Consider the following 18,164-nt stretch of genomic DNA (forward strand, 5'->3'; position numbering starts at 1 on the left):
CGACTTGAACGCTGAAGCTGACAAGCTCAGGAAACGGTCTGCTAGCGGGGGAGGGTGTCCACGTCGGGGCGGGTGGGAAGGGGAGGTAGGAGTGGGAGGCTGTGAACACTTCTCTGACCACTCATATGTGACTCAAGCTGGCGAACGTAGGGCGAGGGGCCGGGGGAGCTGCGCACTGGATTCTGAAGAAGGCTGGGAGCCCAAGATGGGTGAAAGAGGAGATTTTCCTCAAAGAATTGCCTAGGATCCTTACCTTTCACCCACCCTGAAAGCACGAGGCCTGAGGTTAGTAAGCGCTGTGTGATAACAGCTTTGATGAGACAACTCTGGATGACATATCACCCAGCTGGAGTAACACTTTTGCCTGGGGCTTCCCAGGAAAGAAACGCAAGCTACAAGAGTCACAGGACTCCAGAGTCCCAGGGGTGGAGAGACTCTGGTAGAGGCCTGACTGCACTTTCCTCCAGCTTCTGCCTGGGCCCCTCTCGTGTTGGGAGCTCACACCTTGATCTCTATTTTGGGTGGAGAATCCTCCTTCTTTTGGGGAGAACGGATGGCACCCAAGCATGGTGTATGTAAGACCCTTCCCACGTTGAGGTGGGGAGGGGGTAGCAGAAGCCAAGTCAAGCCCTTCACGTTGATTCCCGGGGCTGCAGGCACACGAGCCTTCTGGTTTTCCACTGCGAACGGAAGGGGCGCAGGGGAGCTACGTGGCAGGCAGGTAGGCTCCCCCGCCTACGCCTACCCCCCCATGCTAAGGGGCCCTTGAGCAGTCGCTAAGAACAGAGGGACAAAGCCCCCTATCCCACAAGTAGAAGGCAAACGCCACAGCACACGCTTTATCTTTCCAAAAGGAACACATCACATGCCTTATTCACCCCGAGGCTACACAGGGGGTGATGCACAGTCAAAAATAAATTGACCTTCTGTTCTCCTGGCCTGACTCTGAGTTCTGGCTCCTGGCACTCAGTTGCTTGGGTTGCTTCCTAAAGAAGAAACAGACCTCGACTGCTAAGCAGGGGTGATCAGTCTTTGCCAGAGGTGCTTGTGATGTCAGCTGTTGACCAGGCCTCACTGGCCCAGGGCTCCAGGGGCTGCCTGGACCTCTCCCTGGCTTCCTGTAGGTCTCTGTGGATAGGTCAGAGGTATTCATCTCCACCAGGCCTGGGTTGGGCCCAGGCTGGGTCAGGAGCCAGAGGGGACCAGCTGGGGACTTGGTTTGACCCCCAAGGGGAGAGCTGCTTGTCCCTCCATGACCCTCACCCCTAATCCCAGAATGCTGCCACCATCCACAAATATCACTTCATGCTGCCCTTTGGGGCGGGACATGCGAGGTTGAGATAACCTGTTTTTCTCCATTCCCCCACTCCCCAAAAGCTTCATCAAGGCACACAATGACAGTCAGAACTCCATCCTTTGCAGGCGAGTTAGCTGCAGGAGGCAAGAGGCAATGACAGGCGGCACCTGTATGTCCTCTGCCTGATGGGAAGGAAATCCAAGAGTGGCACCCAGAGGTGTCTGCAGACCCAGGGGACTAGAGCTTGGTTAGCCAAGTTCTAGTTGGCAGAGTGGAAGGCAGTCAGCGACACGAGCAACCATCTTTTATCTAGCATCTTCATTTCCCTTTTTTTTTTTTCTGCAGGGTCACATTTTCCGATCTCTTAACTGAGTGAAGTTCTCAGGCTCCAACTGTGGGGTGAGAGCTCACTGGTACCATACAAACAATGCACGGCTTGGGAAAATCATTTCTTTTAATGACAGAGAAAGCACACCAAACTATGACAGAAGCCCGTCAGGAGTTGCCACTGTACAAATCAATGCCCAGAGGCCCAGAGCTAGCATCAGACATTCACAGGGAAGTCAGTCGCGGTTAAGGAAACATCCACGCAGCATCTCGGACAGGAGGAGGCGAGAGACAGCAATGACTCAGGATGTGCTGTGTATCTGTGACTTGGACTCCTCTGTAGGCAGTTTTTTTTCCCCTTCCTCATCGGATGCTGGGGGCTGGGGAGGTTTGCAAATGACCGAGTGGAAGAGAGGCCTTGTGTATCAGCATCACAGAAGAGCCAATGCTGTAGACAGATGTGGCCCGAGTACTCCATGGGTCATACCCGTGAAATACGACTTGACATTGGTCCTCTGAACAATGGCTCAGGGAGCTAGTACAACGTTTGAACAGCAGCTCCTTTAGACTCTGGGGTCTGCGCACAAGTTCCCAAAGGCATGCTAGGAAATAGTTTTGTCAATGAAACTTTGCCATCCCAAAGGGTAAGAGTCATTCTCCTAGTTTTTACTGCATGTTGTCTAGGTTTCAAATGACAGGACAAGAAAAAAAAGGCAGCGACTCAAAAATTATTTGGAATATTGTGGCACTTCACTAATCTCTTTTGCTTATAAGATATGGCAAAGCAAACAGAACCCTGTCGACATAAACTCTCATTATAGATAACCCTATACTGTACACTCTCAGAATACAGAAAGAATCCATCCTATCATACATGTTTCATCTTTAAAAATAATCTAACATAGTCATATCCTCTGGCTAGTAACAAACTATGAACATCTTCTGAGAATACAGAGGAAACTCTGGGGTTAATAGTAAATTCTCTGACGTGCCCCCCCCATCCCCTATGCAGCATCATCTATGAACACATTTCTGCAAAAGCATCCCAGCATCATTCCTAACTAGGAAAGGAAATGGATATGTTAGTTTCACCAAATGGACTTTTAGCAAGAAGTGATGGGACATTTTTACCTTGGCAAAAATGAAGCACAAACATAACATTTTACAGGTTCAGGCCCATGCAAATGCATGTTTTTTTTTTTTTTTATGTGGGGGGAATTTATTCTCACCCCAAAATCACGATTAGCATGCAGGTTTTTTTCAACTATTGAGTTAATTATTGGCAGTGCAGCTCTTTTGGGTAACCATGATCACTAAGGCAAGGTTATTATTTCACCTTGTGCAGAATATAGTAATATCTTCTCAGATGCATGTTTATACAGTGTAGACCTGCAACTGTATCTTTAAAAAAAGAAATCTCAAAACACAGATCCCTAAACACAATCCAGTTGAAAATGAACTGTTAAGCTTTTAGAAATATATTTTAAACTACAAGGCTACCCTGTTTTGGGGTTTTTTTTTTTAATGAACATTTTAAAAAGTTCCCACCCCTAAAAATATGCCAAATGATGTCTTCGTCATTGGTAACAGTCTCACCAATTTGCTACCATGGTTTAACTCTTGCGGAATTGCAGCTACTAAGGTAATGTGTAATAAATATAATGCTTTTCAGGGTCGGTGCAGTGAAGTTCTCCAACTGTCAACCTGGAACCTGAACGACCTTTAGTTCTCAGTCTATCTGCTGGACAGTGGTCCCTGGCAAGGGGTGTTCAACTGCCCCAGGGGTGCTTTCAGATGAGGTCAGCTTGGCTGCCCCACGTTGGCCTTCTAGCTCTGGATCCAGCTGTAATCTGACCTGCAGGCCAGTGGCATGTCCTTTGTTTCTCAACAGGAGCTCATGAGAGCTGTATTTGCTTATTCAAGAGCAGCTGAGGCAGTAAAGGCAGCTCCTTGGCCCAGCCAAAAACAGACGCCAGGTGAGACTCGTATGTTCGTGTGAAGCCAATGCAGCAGCAGAACTGGCAAGTTCCCGGGGAACATTCTTTGGCCTGGACGTTTCATACAACAGAACCTTTGGAAGATGACAAGTGGATTGACTGAATCCTGATGGCCAACGTCCTCTGTAAGTCCTGGAGCACATCCTGGCCCGTCCCTTCGCCATTTTTGTCATATAGGAGCTGCTTGAATGCTTCGTTTTCGATGAGGACCATCATGTTTTTGAGAAAGTAGCCTTCGCAATATGCTGAGAGCTCCATGACTCCAAGAAACTGTGGAGAGTGGAGAAGAAGCAGGAGATGGTTATGTTTCTGAAAGCACCTGTTTTCACACGTGTTGATGGCGAACACCTGTTAAAGTAGACTGCGACAGTGGCCCCGATTCTGCATCCTTTGCTGTATTCTCACCCAGGGTATGTGACTTTGCAGCTCCTCCCATCAAAGGGCTGAGTCCATTTCTCCCTGCCTTGGCCTTGTGAGTTGCTCAGGCCAAGAGAACGTGGTTGAAGTGAGAGTTGCCAGCTCTGAGCTGGCTTCAAGTGGCCATGTGTGCTTCTGTGCTCTCTCTCAGAACCCTGCCTCTGCCTCAAAAACAAGCCTGAGCTAGCCTGCTTGCAGCTTCAACAACCACATGAAACTGACCCGACAGCGACAGAGCCCAGCCAGGATCAGCACAGCCAGCCACAGCCGACCGGCCAGCTGACCTCAGAAGCAAGGCTGGCTGAGACCAGAAGAGCCCACCCATGCTGTCAACTCATGCACTAACACTGGGTTTTGAGTCTCTTTGCTCCACTACAGATAACTGGGGCACTGACGGAGTTGCAGACACAGTTCTAATCTCTTTACAAGTATCCATTAGCTCACTTAATTCTCACAACCATCCTATGAGTGGGCACTGCCTACCTACCCCCTGTATTTAGGGCAGTGGTTCTCGACCAGGGGTGATTTTGTCTCTCAGGCGACATCTGGAAGTCTGGACACATTTTTGGTTGTCACAACTCGGGGGCAGGGGTGGAGCGTGTACTACTGCCATCTAGTGGGCAGAAGCCAGGGATGCCACTAACTACCCCACCATGCAGAGGACAGACCCCCTGGCAGAGAATTACGCAGCTCACTTTGTCAGTAGTGCCAAGGTTGAGAAACCGATCAAGAGACATAGCTCCTGACAGACTAAACCAATACGGAAGGGATGACATTGACCTGCCTCACTTTACAAGCCCAAGAAGAAGGCTTGGTAGACAGTAGCCACAATATGGATTTGTTGAATGTATGAATGAACAGTTAATTCTGAGTAGTGACGCCAGCAGCAAACACTGAGTGACAGCATATCATGTGCTGAGCACCGTGCCAGGCACTTCACGTGCATCATCTCAAAGTCCTCAAATTTCCTTGAGGCAGGTACTATTACCACCTTCGATTTATAGATGAGGAAAGTGAGACAAGGGAGTAGCTGACAACAATTCACACATGTCAAGGACAGAACCAGGAGCTGAACCCTGGTAACTCAAGTCCTGAAGGCTGTGTGTTTAACCATTAGGATGCACTGCCTCCGGCCTGATACCATTCAACCTTGGAAGCGTGCTTGGTGGAAGCGTGCTTGGTGGAAGCGTGCTTGGTGGAAGTGTGCTCGGCGGAAGTGTGCTCGGCGGAAGTGTGCTGTTTGAGATGCAGAAGCAAATGTGCATACGAGGTCCGCTGTGTCCGTATTCAGACCTTTTCTACAGTTTTCAAAGCCTGTAAGTCTCTCTTTTGCAATGAGCTGGACGCTCAGTAGTTAAATGTTCCCTGAGATGATATCCTGCTGCTTTATTTAGATGCTAAATTATCTAAATTATCTAAATGTGGAATTTACCATTCTGAACTCCCCAATATGCTGTCCTTAAGCCAGAGATGCACTTTAAGCTGCCCCATGTGGGATGGTGGAATTACGATGAGGCAGCGCCAACAGGGCGATGGTGGAATGAGCGGGACACCTGGATTCAAGTTGAGGCTCCCCCACTTTTCTGAATATGTGACCAGGGCTGGGTCACTTGGCCTCTGGCTTTAGGTTCCTCATTTTCAAAACGGGAACTATGTCACTTGCATCATAGACCTGTTGAGGGGATTGAATGGAACATAGCTGATGGCAGAGTTGTCATCTGTCACACTTAGGGGATGCAGGTTAGGAAGGGAGCTAAGGGAGGGAGCTTTGGAACCTGCATGAGTTTTTAATCCAGACTTCGCCACCTCCAGCCATCTGCTGCTGGGCAAGTTATTTAATCTCTCTGTGCCTCCATATTCCTGTCCCTAAAATGGGGGAAGATAATAATACCTATCTAATAAGCTGTCGCTGGCATTAAATGAGATAATACATGGCACATTCAGAACAATGGCTCATTGTAGTCAGTGCTCACTCAATGTTAGCTGGCATGCTAAATGTAAACTATTCATAATTATTACCCTCATCTCACTCATTTAAATCCAGGGACCCACGTGGACAAACTAGGTGCCTAGGTTGGGATAAGAGGAGTTGACTGTATCTATGGAACCTAGTTCAGCTAACTGGCCCATAGAAGGAACAAGCCTGTAACCTTTTTTTCTTTTTTTTAAAACTATTATTATTATTTTTTGGCTGCATCACATGGCTTGCGGGATCTCAGTTCTCCGACCAGGGACTGAATCCAGGCCACGGCAGTGAAAGCCTGGAATCCTAACCACTAGGCCACTAGGGAACTCCCCCAAGCCTGTACCTCGAACTCACTGACACCATGTGCTAATTCACTGAGTCAATGACCTATCTTCATAAAAATCATGTGCAACTTTGGGCAAGTCAAATCACTTCTCTGGGCCTCAGTTTCCCAAGCTACAAAATGAGGGGGTGTGAACTGGAGGGTACCATGCTCTGTGCATTCAGGACACGGACACACCAGGTAATTCTGTGGTCTCTGAGAGGCTTAGGGGGCCTGGTGAGCTTTATCAGGTGGGCAGGATTGTTATCACACAAATGTTCACAGAGACGCACAGCATCCTGGAGCTGGAAGAGTTCTTAGGAATGCTTTCATTCTTTCAACATGAACCCTCCTTTTAGAGTCACAGAGAAAAGGCCTCATTGTACCTGTGGGGAAACTAAGGCTCAGAGTTGCCTATCTCTGATTCTGTGGACACCCCTTACCACACCTAGCCACTTGCTTTGTATAGGGGTGTCTCTCATCACAAGTTAGTGTAATTGGAGAAGAATAAGCACAATAAGTACTTCCATTTATATTTGGTGATATTTATTGAATGGTGAGTATATATCAGATGCTTGCCTACCTTTACACAGCTAATTACAGACAGAACTGGGACCAGACCTCTCACCTTCTAGACCAATGGTTGACAAACTACAGGCCTGTGGGCCAAATCTGGCCCACCACCTGTTTTTGTAAATAAAGTTTTATTGGGAGACAGCCACATCCATTCATTTACATATTGTCTCTGGCTGCTTTTCACTACAATGGCAGAATTGAGTAGGATCAAAGTGACAGCATGGCCTCTGTGAAAATACTTATCTGGACCTTCATAGAAGAAGTGTGCTGATCCCTGTCCTAGACAGTACCTTTTTCAAGTGCAGAGACCATATCTTACTAATTTCTTATTCAGATGTATATACACTTCCTGGTAAACAGTGGGCTCACAATAAACACTAGGGAATGAATCCCTTGGTTTCCAAACACGTGTTCTTCCCATCACAGTGCCCCGTTGAGCTTACTGCGTTAGCTTAGATTCAATTTGATGAACCAGCTTGTTCTTATTCTCAAGTTGAAAGACACCCTGAAAGGGCCATCAGAAGCTCCAGGGCCTCTTCTTCATGACTGAATAGTTCGGGACAGCTTTGCTAGCAAAAGAAAGATAAGGAAGCCATGCATTTATGGGCTAGGCTTCTCCTCTGGGCTGGAAAACTCCACAGCTGTCTCCAATGGTTAGGTGCAGAACAGAGGTAATGTTGCCAAGAACTTGTTGACATTTGAAGCATGGCTGTTAGTATCTCAACGCCTGCATTTCCTGGGGTTCCAAACCGAGTATTGGTTTCTTTTCTGTCTCTTTTACTAAACTAGCCTCAGCATGCAGCACAATCTGGCAGTAACAGAATCCACGTGGCAGGTTATCATTAGCGGGAGCTGCAGGATCCACAGCACAGGGGAAGCGGCACATAGAAAGGGCAAGGGGTGCTGGCATTGTCCCGTTCTCCATGCAAGTGTCAGGAAGGGCAGGCGTTGACCTTGGAAACATTCCAGGATGAGGCCTGGGAGGGTAGACAGAGGCTGGCGTCTGCAAAAGACCAAGCTCTGGCTGCAGAGGCACATCCATGAAAGAGGCAGTTCTTTGCCATAGGTGTTCCAAGCCTGTAGCACTAATGTATTCCCAGCCCGGGCTCACGTTGCATCCGATGTGTTATTAAATAAAAAGAGAGCTACAGAAGCTGCCTGCCAAGGAGCCTGAAGTTATTAAAATGGGACTGTGGAACGCAGGCCTTGCTGCCAAGGAGATAGGCCACAGCAAAGCCACTGTGGATGTGGGGTTCACAGGGCAGTCTGGGTGTCCAATGGCCAGGGGAGGGGGCAGAGGACCGTGAGACTAATTGGGCCCCTTCCTGGGTAGAGAGTTTCTCTGGATGCCATTTCTCTGGATGCCAGTAACCAGTTTCTCTGGTTACTTTTTGCAAAGTAACCAGTTCAAGATTTAAAAAAAAATTTTTTTTGCTGTGTCCCAAGAAACCAGATTTTGGTAAAACCCTTACTTAACCCAAACATCCAGTGTGTGTGGGTAGACAGTAGCCTGACTGAACCTTTTGATTTACTGATGAGCAATCAGAAAATCTTTTTTGAGGATTATTGCAAGGATTATTGCAAATATTTTGAACATTTATTAGGCCAGACAATAAACACAAGGAAGAACCTGTGCTTTGGAGTGAGGCAAATCCAGGTTTACATTCTGAGCAAATATCCCAAAGAACTGAAAGAAGGGACTGGAACAGATATTTGCACACCCCTGTTCATAGCAGCATTATTCACAAGAGCCAAAAGGTGGATGCAACCCAGGTATCCACTGATGGATGAATGGATAAACACAATGCGGTACATACATGCAATGGAATATCATTCAGCCTGAAAAAGAAATGAAATTCTGACACACACTACAACATGGATGAACCCTGAGGACACTGTGCTAACTGAAAGAAGCCAGCCTCAAAAATAAGCCAGACAAATACCATATGATTCCATTTATATGAGGTACCTAGAGCAAACTCACAGAGAGAGAAAGTAGAATGATGGTGGCCAGGGCTGGGGAGGAGGTGGGAATGGGGAGTTAGTGTGTAATGGGTATCGATTTTCAGTTCGGGAAGATGAAAAATTCTGGAGGTGGATGGCAGTGATGGTTGCACAACAATGCGAATGTACGTAAGACCGCTGAAGTGTACACTTAGAAACGGTTAAAATGGTAAGTTTCACATTACGTATGTTTTACCACAATGGAAAAAAATCTCTGTAATAGCTGTGTGACCTTAAGCAAGTTACTTCACCTCTCTGTGCCTCAGTTTCCTTATTATAACATGGGACTAATGAAAGGGTTGTGGTGAGGATTTAAAAAGGTAATGCAACAAAGCTTTAAGCACAGAGGCCTGCACCTGGAAAGGACTCAGGGAATGTTGGTGTAAAACAGAAAATAACATCTCAAACGCAACCTGTGTTTTCACAACGAGCAGGGTAACCATTATTCACATCAGTTGTCACTCTACAACCGTGGATGTGGGAGGCATGTGTGCTGAGCTCCAGTTATACCAAAGAAGAGTGCTTTGTTTTAAATTAACTCCTGATCTTAATTTATTTCCTTGTTTCTTCCCAGCAGATGCTAATCCCCCTGTCCTGAGCGCATGAACCAAAATGAAGTGGCACCTGGACACACGATTTTAATTCTCTTGGTCCCGGTATCCCCGCTTGTGAAGTGAATTGGATGAAATCGGTGGTTCACTGATTTTACTCCAGAAACTGGAGTGAAGACTGGCCTTAGGGCTGAAATCACAAAGGTTGCCCTGGGAGTCTGTTAAAAATACAGATTCCTGGGCTTCCCTGCAGAGATCTTTGGGGTGAAGGGCCACACCGAGATTCCAAATGTCTCCCCAGGTGTTGGGGCCACCTGAGTAGGAGGAATCCTTGGACTTCTCTAGGGTTGACAGCCTGTTCTCAATCTTGGCACATCTGAGAATCACCAAGGAAGCTATGAAAAAAATACCTTTTTTCCAGGCTCCACCCCCAGAGATTGATGAATTGGTCTGTGATAGGTCCCAGGCATGGGGAATTTTTTTTTTTTTTTTTTTTTTTTGCGGTATGCGGGCCTCTCACTGTTGTGGCCTCTCCCGTTGCGGAGCACAGCCTCCGGACGCGCAGGCTCAGCGGCCATGGCTCACGGGCCCAGCCGCTCCGCAGCATGTGGGATCCTCCCTGACCGGGGCACGAACCCGTGTCCCCTGCATCGGCAGGCGGACTCTCAACCACTGTGCCACCAGGGAAGCCCCAGGCATGGGGATTTTAAGTGAGTGCCCAGGTGATTCTACCGTGCAGCCAGCATTGGGAACCTCAGTTCTAGCATAATGGTTCTCACCTGTGAACACCCCCGAATCACCTGGAGGGCCTGGGAAGCCATAGACGGCCAGACCTCACTCACAAAGTTTCTGATTCAGCAGGTCTGGGTGGGGCCTACAATTTACATTCCTGACAAGTTTCTGGTTGATACTGATGCTGCTGGATTGGAGACAACACTTGGAGAACCACTGTTCGAGAAGCTTGCTGCTCAAGGTGTGGCCTAGACCAGCTGCAGAGGCTTCACCTGGGAGCCTGTTAGAAACGCAGGACCAGCGCCCACCCCAGAGCCTGCTGAATCAGAGTCTGCGATGTGACTCATACGCATGCCACAGTTTGAGAATGACTGCTTTTGAAACTTCTGCTTGCTTGCTTTCACTGTGTTCTGGAGGGGCGGATGAAGGGAAAGACACCTCTTCTAAGCAGGAAGCAGACCTTGGGAGGAGTGATGACGGCTGGCCTAAATGCACAGGCCCAGCATCCGCGCTCTACCCGGACTCAGAGTGTGTGCAAAGGAAGCCCCTCCCGCGTCAGGGCACGGGGGGCGCTCGGGAAGCGAGAACGGGATCGATTACCTTGGCGTGGTTGTAAATATCCACACAGTTGTCGGTATTGATGCTCTTTGCGCAGATAATCTCACAGTGTCGCTGCAAAGCCTCCAGCTGGAAAAATTTAGCAGCAGACAGAAGCTGAAAACCATGAAAAGAGCCTGTTAGAGGTTGGGAGGTGGAAGGAAAGCAACGCCCATGGTGAGAAAACTCTTCACCTCCCACAGCGGTACCCAAGGTGAAGGCACCGGGAATAAAGTGTCGGACATCACTCTAAAGCCGGAAGGTTACACTAGAGCTGTTGCTGGCATGAGAGGACTAAAGACTCAGTGACAGAATTCAACTGCAGGGGAAGATGGCAGGGGGGAGGGGTGGGGTCGAAGTGAATCAAATTTACATTTATTACAGCAAGAGGTCAAGCAGAAATGCCTAAAGTTGTTACATCCAGAAATAAGGGTGACGCTCTTATTCCGCAAGGTGGGTATCAATGTGGCTCACTCCCTCCATTTATGCATGTCTCCACACACGTCACCTCAGGACTCCTCCCTCCATCACGATCTGGCCCCCCTACCCTGTCTGAGTTTTCCTCACAGCCCTTCTCACACCAGACATGATGTCATGCCTGTCGCCCTCTCCAGAGACCAGGAGGGCAGGCATCTCTGTCCCTTTGCATAGCTGCTGTATTCCAGCCCTGAGCACAGCACCTGGCCGTGGAAGATGCTGAACAGAGGCTCTGGGGAAGAAAGGGCTGAAGCAAGAGTTCAAAGGGATTGCCTTTGGGGAAAGGACTGGGAGGATGGGGTGGGGGGTGGCTGGGTGAGGTGCTTTTTATGTACTGTAAAGCTCTTCTGTATTACCTACATGATTGAAATGTATGTTCATTATTTCAATTTGAAAATAATTTTTAAAAAGGTTTACAAAAGAGTCTGAGTCCTCAGAGTGTAGTTTAGTCCTGAGGTTGTGACGAGTCAGAGGAGCCGTCCAGAGAGACAGGAGAGTAACTTTGGGGGGCGGGGGAGTGACCACAGAAGGTTTCACAGAGTAAGAACAAAAGGATAAATGGCCCCCAGTGAACACACAGCCCCTGTGACACAAGCCAGGCACTGTAGTAAGCACCTTACAAATAGAAACTCTTAAGATCTTCAAAACCCAATGGGGTAGATATTGTTATCCCCATTCTACAGGTTGGGAAACTGAGGATCAGAGAGGTTAAATTACTGCTCCAAGATTACACAGCTCAGAAGGGGTAGAGCCTGGATCTGAACCCAGTCTGGCCCAGAGCCCATGTCTGAACCACCATGTGGTGTCACCTCTTGAACAACTCATAGTGTTCTGCATCTCTCATCAGCCACCCTGGACTTCAGGCACCTGAATGGGCTCCTGGCTCTCTCGCTCAGGAATATCAAAGTGATTTTGGCTTCTGGTTCAAAGCTACCAGCTTTGACACGAGTTCCACTTCTAGGAAGGAGCAGGGAGGGCAGAAGAGGCAGAGTTACGAGAGGTGGACAGGAGACAGGGAGAGCCAGGGAGCTGCAGGAATGAGGGGCCTGAGTGAGGCCAGGAGAGCTTTGTAACTGGTGCTTGGCTTCTGCCTCAGTGGACGTGCTGAGATTTGAGGAATGCTTTCAGACCATATATTTCTCTTACAAATGACAAGGGAGAAGTCGTCAAAGATAGTTCCTGATGATGCTATTTGAGCCCCAGCTGTGCCTGAAGCTAGCGCTAGCCTCAGACTCTTCAGTAAATTTCCTTTCCTCCACCCGCCAAAGCCAGTTAAAATTGGGCTTCACTCAGCTTCACTCAGTTGCTATTGAAAGGGATCAGACTAGCGCACCCAGCGCCCCAGGCTTCCAGGGGAGGGGCTCTGATGAGAAGCCCCTAGGAGATCTAAGGAGGCAGGCAGGACCCCAAAGCCTGCATCCAAGTGAAGACCCAGCACAGCCTCCCCCCAGACACCGCCCGTGCGTGCCACCCACTCAATGACACAGCGGATTCCTTACCTCCATGATCTCGTTGTTTTTAATGAGAAGCGACTCTGGGCCACCGTAGTAGAGGTACTGCATGACCAGCTGGAAGACAGAACACAGTGAGCAAAGTGTCAATGGCACACAGACGCAGTCATCTTGAAGCCATCCACTCAAACCCTCAGGCTGGTTCTGAGTCCCTGTATGACACCCCTGTTTAAGGGCGGCCATTCCCGCCGGATCACTGCCTTTCGGGAGAAGCTCCCTTTAAACGTTTCATAGGCTGAATAGTTTTCCTTACACGTGCTGCCATCTGTCTCCCTGTGGTTCATCCTCAGGGCCAAATTAAACAGTTCTAAGCTCTGCTCTCCAGGATGGCTTTCCCCCATCTATGAGTGATAATCACGGGTTGTCCTCCTACCTCCCACCCCATCGAGCTGCCCAGAACTGCAGCACACATGGTGTGGCTGAAAGACCCCACACCAGCGGCAGTCCCCCTGGGAACATGGCCCGGTTTGACTAGAAACCTCTTGTTTAAGTTCCAGAGGGTGACTGAGCCACGGTGAAACCACCTTCTTATTATAACTTGACATCAGGGGTCCAGGGTCTCAACGTTTCATTGATGGTGTGAACTGTCCAAGCCAGGCTTTGTACATGGGACTCAGGATGCGGGATGGTGTGCAGAGTCCCAGAGCTTTGCAGACTGGTGTCCCTCAAGTAGAATGAAGCCTAAGGATGTGTTAGTATTGGCTGTCAGCACCTCCCATGGAGCTGAGTGTAAAGTTTTTAGGGGGTGTGTATCCTTCCCAGTTGGCTACTGTCTCCACTACTCTCTAATGTTTTCTGCCTGCCTGTATGACACGCTGACTTTACCTGCCTGGGCTTAATAAAGGTGTGTTGGAAAAATCTGTAGACTGTTACATTCCATTTTGGGGCGCCTATAAAATGAGGTGCTTGGACTGGGCTGCCCTCTATGGTCCCTTCAGGCTCTGAGAGTCTGTGACTAATACAGAACAGTGGTTAGGAGCAAGGAACCTGGAGCTGGGCTGCCTCAGCTTCTGATCTGCCTCTGCCACTTAAAAGCTGGGTGACCTGAATTAAGTTTGGCTCTCTGTGCCTCAGTTTCATCATCTGTAAAGTGGGGATAATATGACCTACGTCATGGAGTTGTGATCAGGATTAAATGAGTTAATGTATGTAACAGGCCTAACGGGGCCTGGCAGGTGCATGGCAAGAACTCAATAAATGTTAGCTCTTCAATTTTCTCTGCGGTTGAAAAATCTTCTTCCAGGAGTGCTTCTGCCATGTGCTGCCACTTTCTTACTCAGGCCATTTAACATCCTTTGTGACTGATCTCAATCTACTTTTTGCATGTGTGTTTAAAGTAATCATTTTTCAGCTCATATAACTCAATAACAAAAAAAGACAACCCAACCAAAAACTGGGCAGAAGACTAAAACAGACATTTCTCCAAAGAAGACATACAGATGGCCAATAGGCACATGCAAAGATGCTCAATACTGCTAAATATTAGAGAAATGCAAATCAAAACTATAAGGAGGTATCACCTCACACAGGTCAGAATGGCCATTATTAAAAAAATCTACAAATAAGAAATGCTGGAGAGGGTGTGGAGGAAGGGAACCCCCCTACACTGTTGGTGGGAATGTAAATTGGTGCAGGCACTATGGAGAACAGTATGGAGGTTCCTTAAAAAACTAAAAATAGAACTACCATATGACCCAGCAGTCCCACTCCTGGGCATATATCCAGACAAAACTCTAATTCGAGAAGATACATGCACCCCAATGCTCACAGCAGCACTATTTACAATAGTCAAGACATGGAAACAACCTAAATGTCCACTGACAGATGAATAGACGAAGAAGATGTGGTATATTACTCAGCCACAAAAAGAATGAAATAATGCCATTTGCAGCAACATGGGTGGGCCTAGAGATTATCATACTAAGTGAAGTTAAGTCAGAGAAAGACAAATACCATATATCACTTATAAGTGGAATCTAAAATGACACAAATGAACTTATTTACGAAACAGAAGCAGACTCACAGACATAGAAAACAAACTTATGGTTACCAAAGGGGGAAGGGGGAGGGGGAGGGATAAATTAGGAGCTTGGGATCAACATATACACACTACTATATATAAAATAGATAAACAACAAGGTCCTACTGTATAGCACAGGGAACTATATTCAATATCCTGTAATAAACCATAACGGAAAAGAATATGAAAAAGAATATGTATAACTGAATCACTTTGTTGTACACCAGAAACAAACGCAACATTGTAAATCAACTATACTTCAGTAAAACAGTAATTGTTCAAAAAACATGTATATATTATTTAGTTGTATTGAAATAGAGTTCATATGACACAAAATGCTTTGATCTAAAGTATACAGTTCAATGGTTTTTAGAATATTCACAATGTTGTGCAACCATCACCACAATCTAATTTTAGAACATTTTCAACACCCCCAGGAAAAACCCCACGCCCACCAGTAGTCTCTCCCATTTCCTACTTGTGCTGACAACCACTGTGATTTGCCTGTTCCGGACATTTCATACAGACGGAATCATACAGCATGTGCTCTTTTGTGTCTGGCTTCTGTCACTTAGTGTGAATGTTTTCAAGGTTCACCCTGCTGTCACATGTATCACTTTCTCCTCTTTTCTATTGCTGAACTATATCCCGTTGTGTGGATGTACCACATTTTGTGTATCCATTCATCAGCCGATGGACATTTGGGTTGTTTCCACTTTTCTGCTGTTATGAATACGGCTACTATGGCTCAGTTTACTTTTTCAGATCTCACCTGCCACTCTGCCCTTCTCGCCTCCTAACCTTGATAACATTTGCCTTTTTCACTCTGACCGCTCCCAACCATTTGCCTTGATCAGAACCTACCACCACCGTCTCTTTCACTCCTCTGCTTTTGCCCACGCTGTTCCCTCTGCTTGGATGCCCTTCCCTTCTTCTCCACCTGTTGATCTCTGGCCCCTCCTTCGGGATCTAGCTCAGTGGTCACCTCTGTGAAGCCTCCTCAGATCTGCTCAGATCTCTCAGCTGCCTCCCACCCCGTGCCGGGCAGCCCATCACGCGTGACTGCAGTGTTACTTCCCGCTGGAGTCTGAGGGCACAGACTGGGTCTCGTCCATCTCTGCCTCCCCAGTGCCTGCCCTTCCTCTTTTGCATTTGAGTCTCCCAAGCTCTGGCCACCTGCCTGTTGCAGAGATGGTGGTGCTTTAATGGTGATGGCTGAGGCTTTGTGAAATGATATCGTAGCGTTATTTACCCGCCCCGCCCCCCCAAACCTGATGGGTCATAAGCATCTAAAACACCACATCGGTGAATGCTGGGACATTTGCTTTATTAAAATCCATTTATTCCCCTAGCATCTCTCTTTTATAAAGGCCAAACCAACAATAATAACGGTAAGAGCCATAATAATAACTGTCCTGAACACAGGGCCGCTCCAGTTACAAAGCATGTTATCTCATTTCCTCACGGTTGGGTTGTTGACTTGAAATGCTTCTTTCAAGAGCATGGATGGAGAACCTGGGGCTCATGGAATTGAAACTGGGCTGAGCCATGTCACCTTCAGACTCGGCCAGCACAAGCCTTTCCCGCAAGGGGGCGGAATGGACCCTTATTAGGCCAAAGGGCCTGTTTATGGAGTTGTTTTTCTTGGCAGCGGTCCGCCTGCATGAAGCAGGATGTAAACGGCGTCCACAGCCTCGTGGAGGCCCTGCTGCCAGGTGCAGCCTCAGCTGCATGGGGCTCTTGCCCGTGTATGATGTTAAATATTCTTGCAGGGAGGAAACTCAAAGCTGCCTCATTTACTAAAATTCTTCTGTTCAGCAGGGAAGTGAAGTGAGCAGGCCCCTGGGAGCCTCCTTCTGGGTCAGATTCAGCCCTACTTGGCCTATTTTGAGCCACAAATGAGGCTTTTCTTCTTTTATGGGGAAGGGGCAGGCACATGGAAGAGTCCCCAGGGCCTGCTCAATCTTCTCTGCCCATTACAGTAACTGGAGGCTAATGTGGCCGGGAAGCCTAATCCAGCCAAAAGCAATTACAGGCCTACGATTCCTCTGGGGCTGTGCCTTTCCACGTAGGTGTCTCATTTAACCAGCTCCCACAGCACACATTTATTGAGTGCCTACTACAGGCCGGGTTCGGATGACAAGAACCTCCCCAGTTAGTCCCATGCTTGATGGCGTACGTGCTCCCTCCATGAGCACTTGGAGAGCTGGGGGGCACGTGGTTTCCAGCATCTGGCTCATGCTCCAAATGCTAATGGACCTTTCCTCCGGGCTGGGCGATTTTTAGGGAGGACCCAAGGCCCCAGAGCAGGGAGGCAGTTAAGAGGTCAGGTCTGGGAGTCAGCCAGGCCTGGGTCTGAAGCTCAGCTTGGCTGTGATGAGCCGTGGGAGCTCGGGCCACTTCCTCTACCTTGTCTGCTGGGTGGGAGAAGAGCCACCTGGAGGGGGAGCTGGGAGGACTGAATGAGACGATGTGGGGCAGTGGTGCTCGGAGTGGCTCCCTGCAGCAGCATCAACATTACCTGGGATCTTGTAAGAAACATGAATTCTCGGGCCCCACCCCAGGCCTACAGAATCAGGAACTCTGGGGGTCGGGGCCCAGGAATCTGTACCTTAGAGAGTTTTCTGCATCTTAACAAGCAACTCCCTTCACCCCCCCAGCACTTCCCCTGGAGTTTCTGACGCCTCCTAAATTTCGAGAACCACTGTAGCTTAGAGCACTGGTTCTCCACCTTGGCTGCACACGCCTCTGGATGATGGCAGAGGGTGGATACTTCAAAATGCTGATGCCTGGGCCGCAGCCCAGATTCTGATTTACAGCCTGGACACTGGGGATCGTCAAAGTTCCTCAAATGATTCCACTGCTCAGCTGAGGTTGAGAACCACTGGTTTCGAGCCCTGCACGTAGCCGGAGCACATGAAATGGAAGCTGCTCTTATTATTGTTCCTCTTTGGATCAGACTGGGTGCAAATAATGGCTCTGTCACTGACCAGCACTAAGTTCTCTGGGTCTCAGTTTCCCCACCTCTAAAAGTGGCAAGATTAATCCAGATAACCACATGCAAGCAAAGGTCAGTGCCTCATTCATAGTTGGAGTTAAAAATGGGGAAAATGAGGCTCAGAGAAGACAGTGTCTTGTGCATGGTTATTCCATAAGGATTCTTTATTTCGAAGTTTCAACATAACCAAAGGAATGCATCTCTAATGGTGGAAATACTGACACCTCAGTGGGCTTTAGGGCTTTAGTGTGAGGTCATGGGGGCTTCCTGGCAGCCCTCTGAATCACAGGATCTGGGGGACCAGGGTCAATCACCAGTGGAGGGAAGAACCATCATCTGACCAGCCACACTTGGCTTATAGTATGTGGTTCC

General features: G+C 48.2%; 1 protein-coding gene across 2 annotated transcripts in view; it reads right to left on the reverse strand.

The window, feature by feature from the left end:
• Window positions 1-1,732: 1,732 nt before the first annotated feature.
• ABTB3 (ankyrin repeat and BTB domain containing 3) overlaps window positions 1,733-18,164 on the reverse strand; it is a 319,066-nt gene continuing 302,634 nt past the window's right edge. The window contains exons 15-17 of one of the 2 annotated variants that reach the window (XM_079938119.1): window positions 12,763-12,831; window positions 10,790-10,903; window positions 1,733-3,891 (exon numbers count right to left, since the gene is read on the reverse strand). In XM_079938119.1, the coding sequence (XP_079794245.1) occupies window positions 3,682-3,891; window positions 10,790-10,903; window positions 12,763-12,831 (393 nt within the window). In that variant the 3' untranslated portion in view covers window positions 1,733-3,681. Of the gene's footprint in view, window positions 3,892-8,724; window positions 8,742-10,789; window positions 10,904-12,762; window positions 12,832-18,164 lie in introns of those variants that run through there. The other variant, XM_079938120.1, reaches the window with a different exon arrangement.

Source organism: Stenella coeruleoalba (assembly GCF_951394435.1).
Source record: "Stenella coeruleoalba genome assembly, chromosome: 11".
In the NCBI taxonomy this organism is placed as follows: domain Eukaryota; kingdom Metazoa; phylum Chordata; class Mammalia; order Artiodactyla; family Delphinidae; genus Stenella; species Stenella coeruleoalba.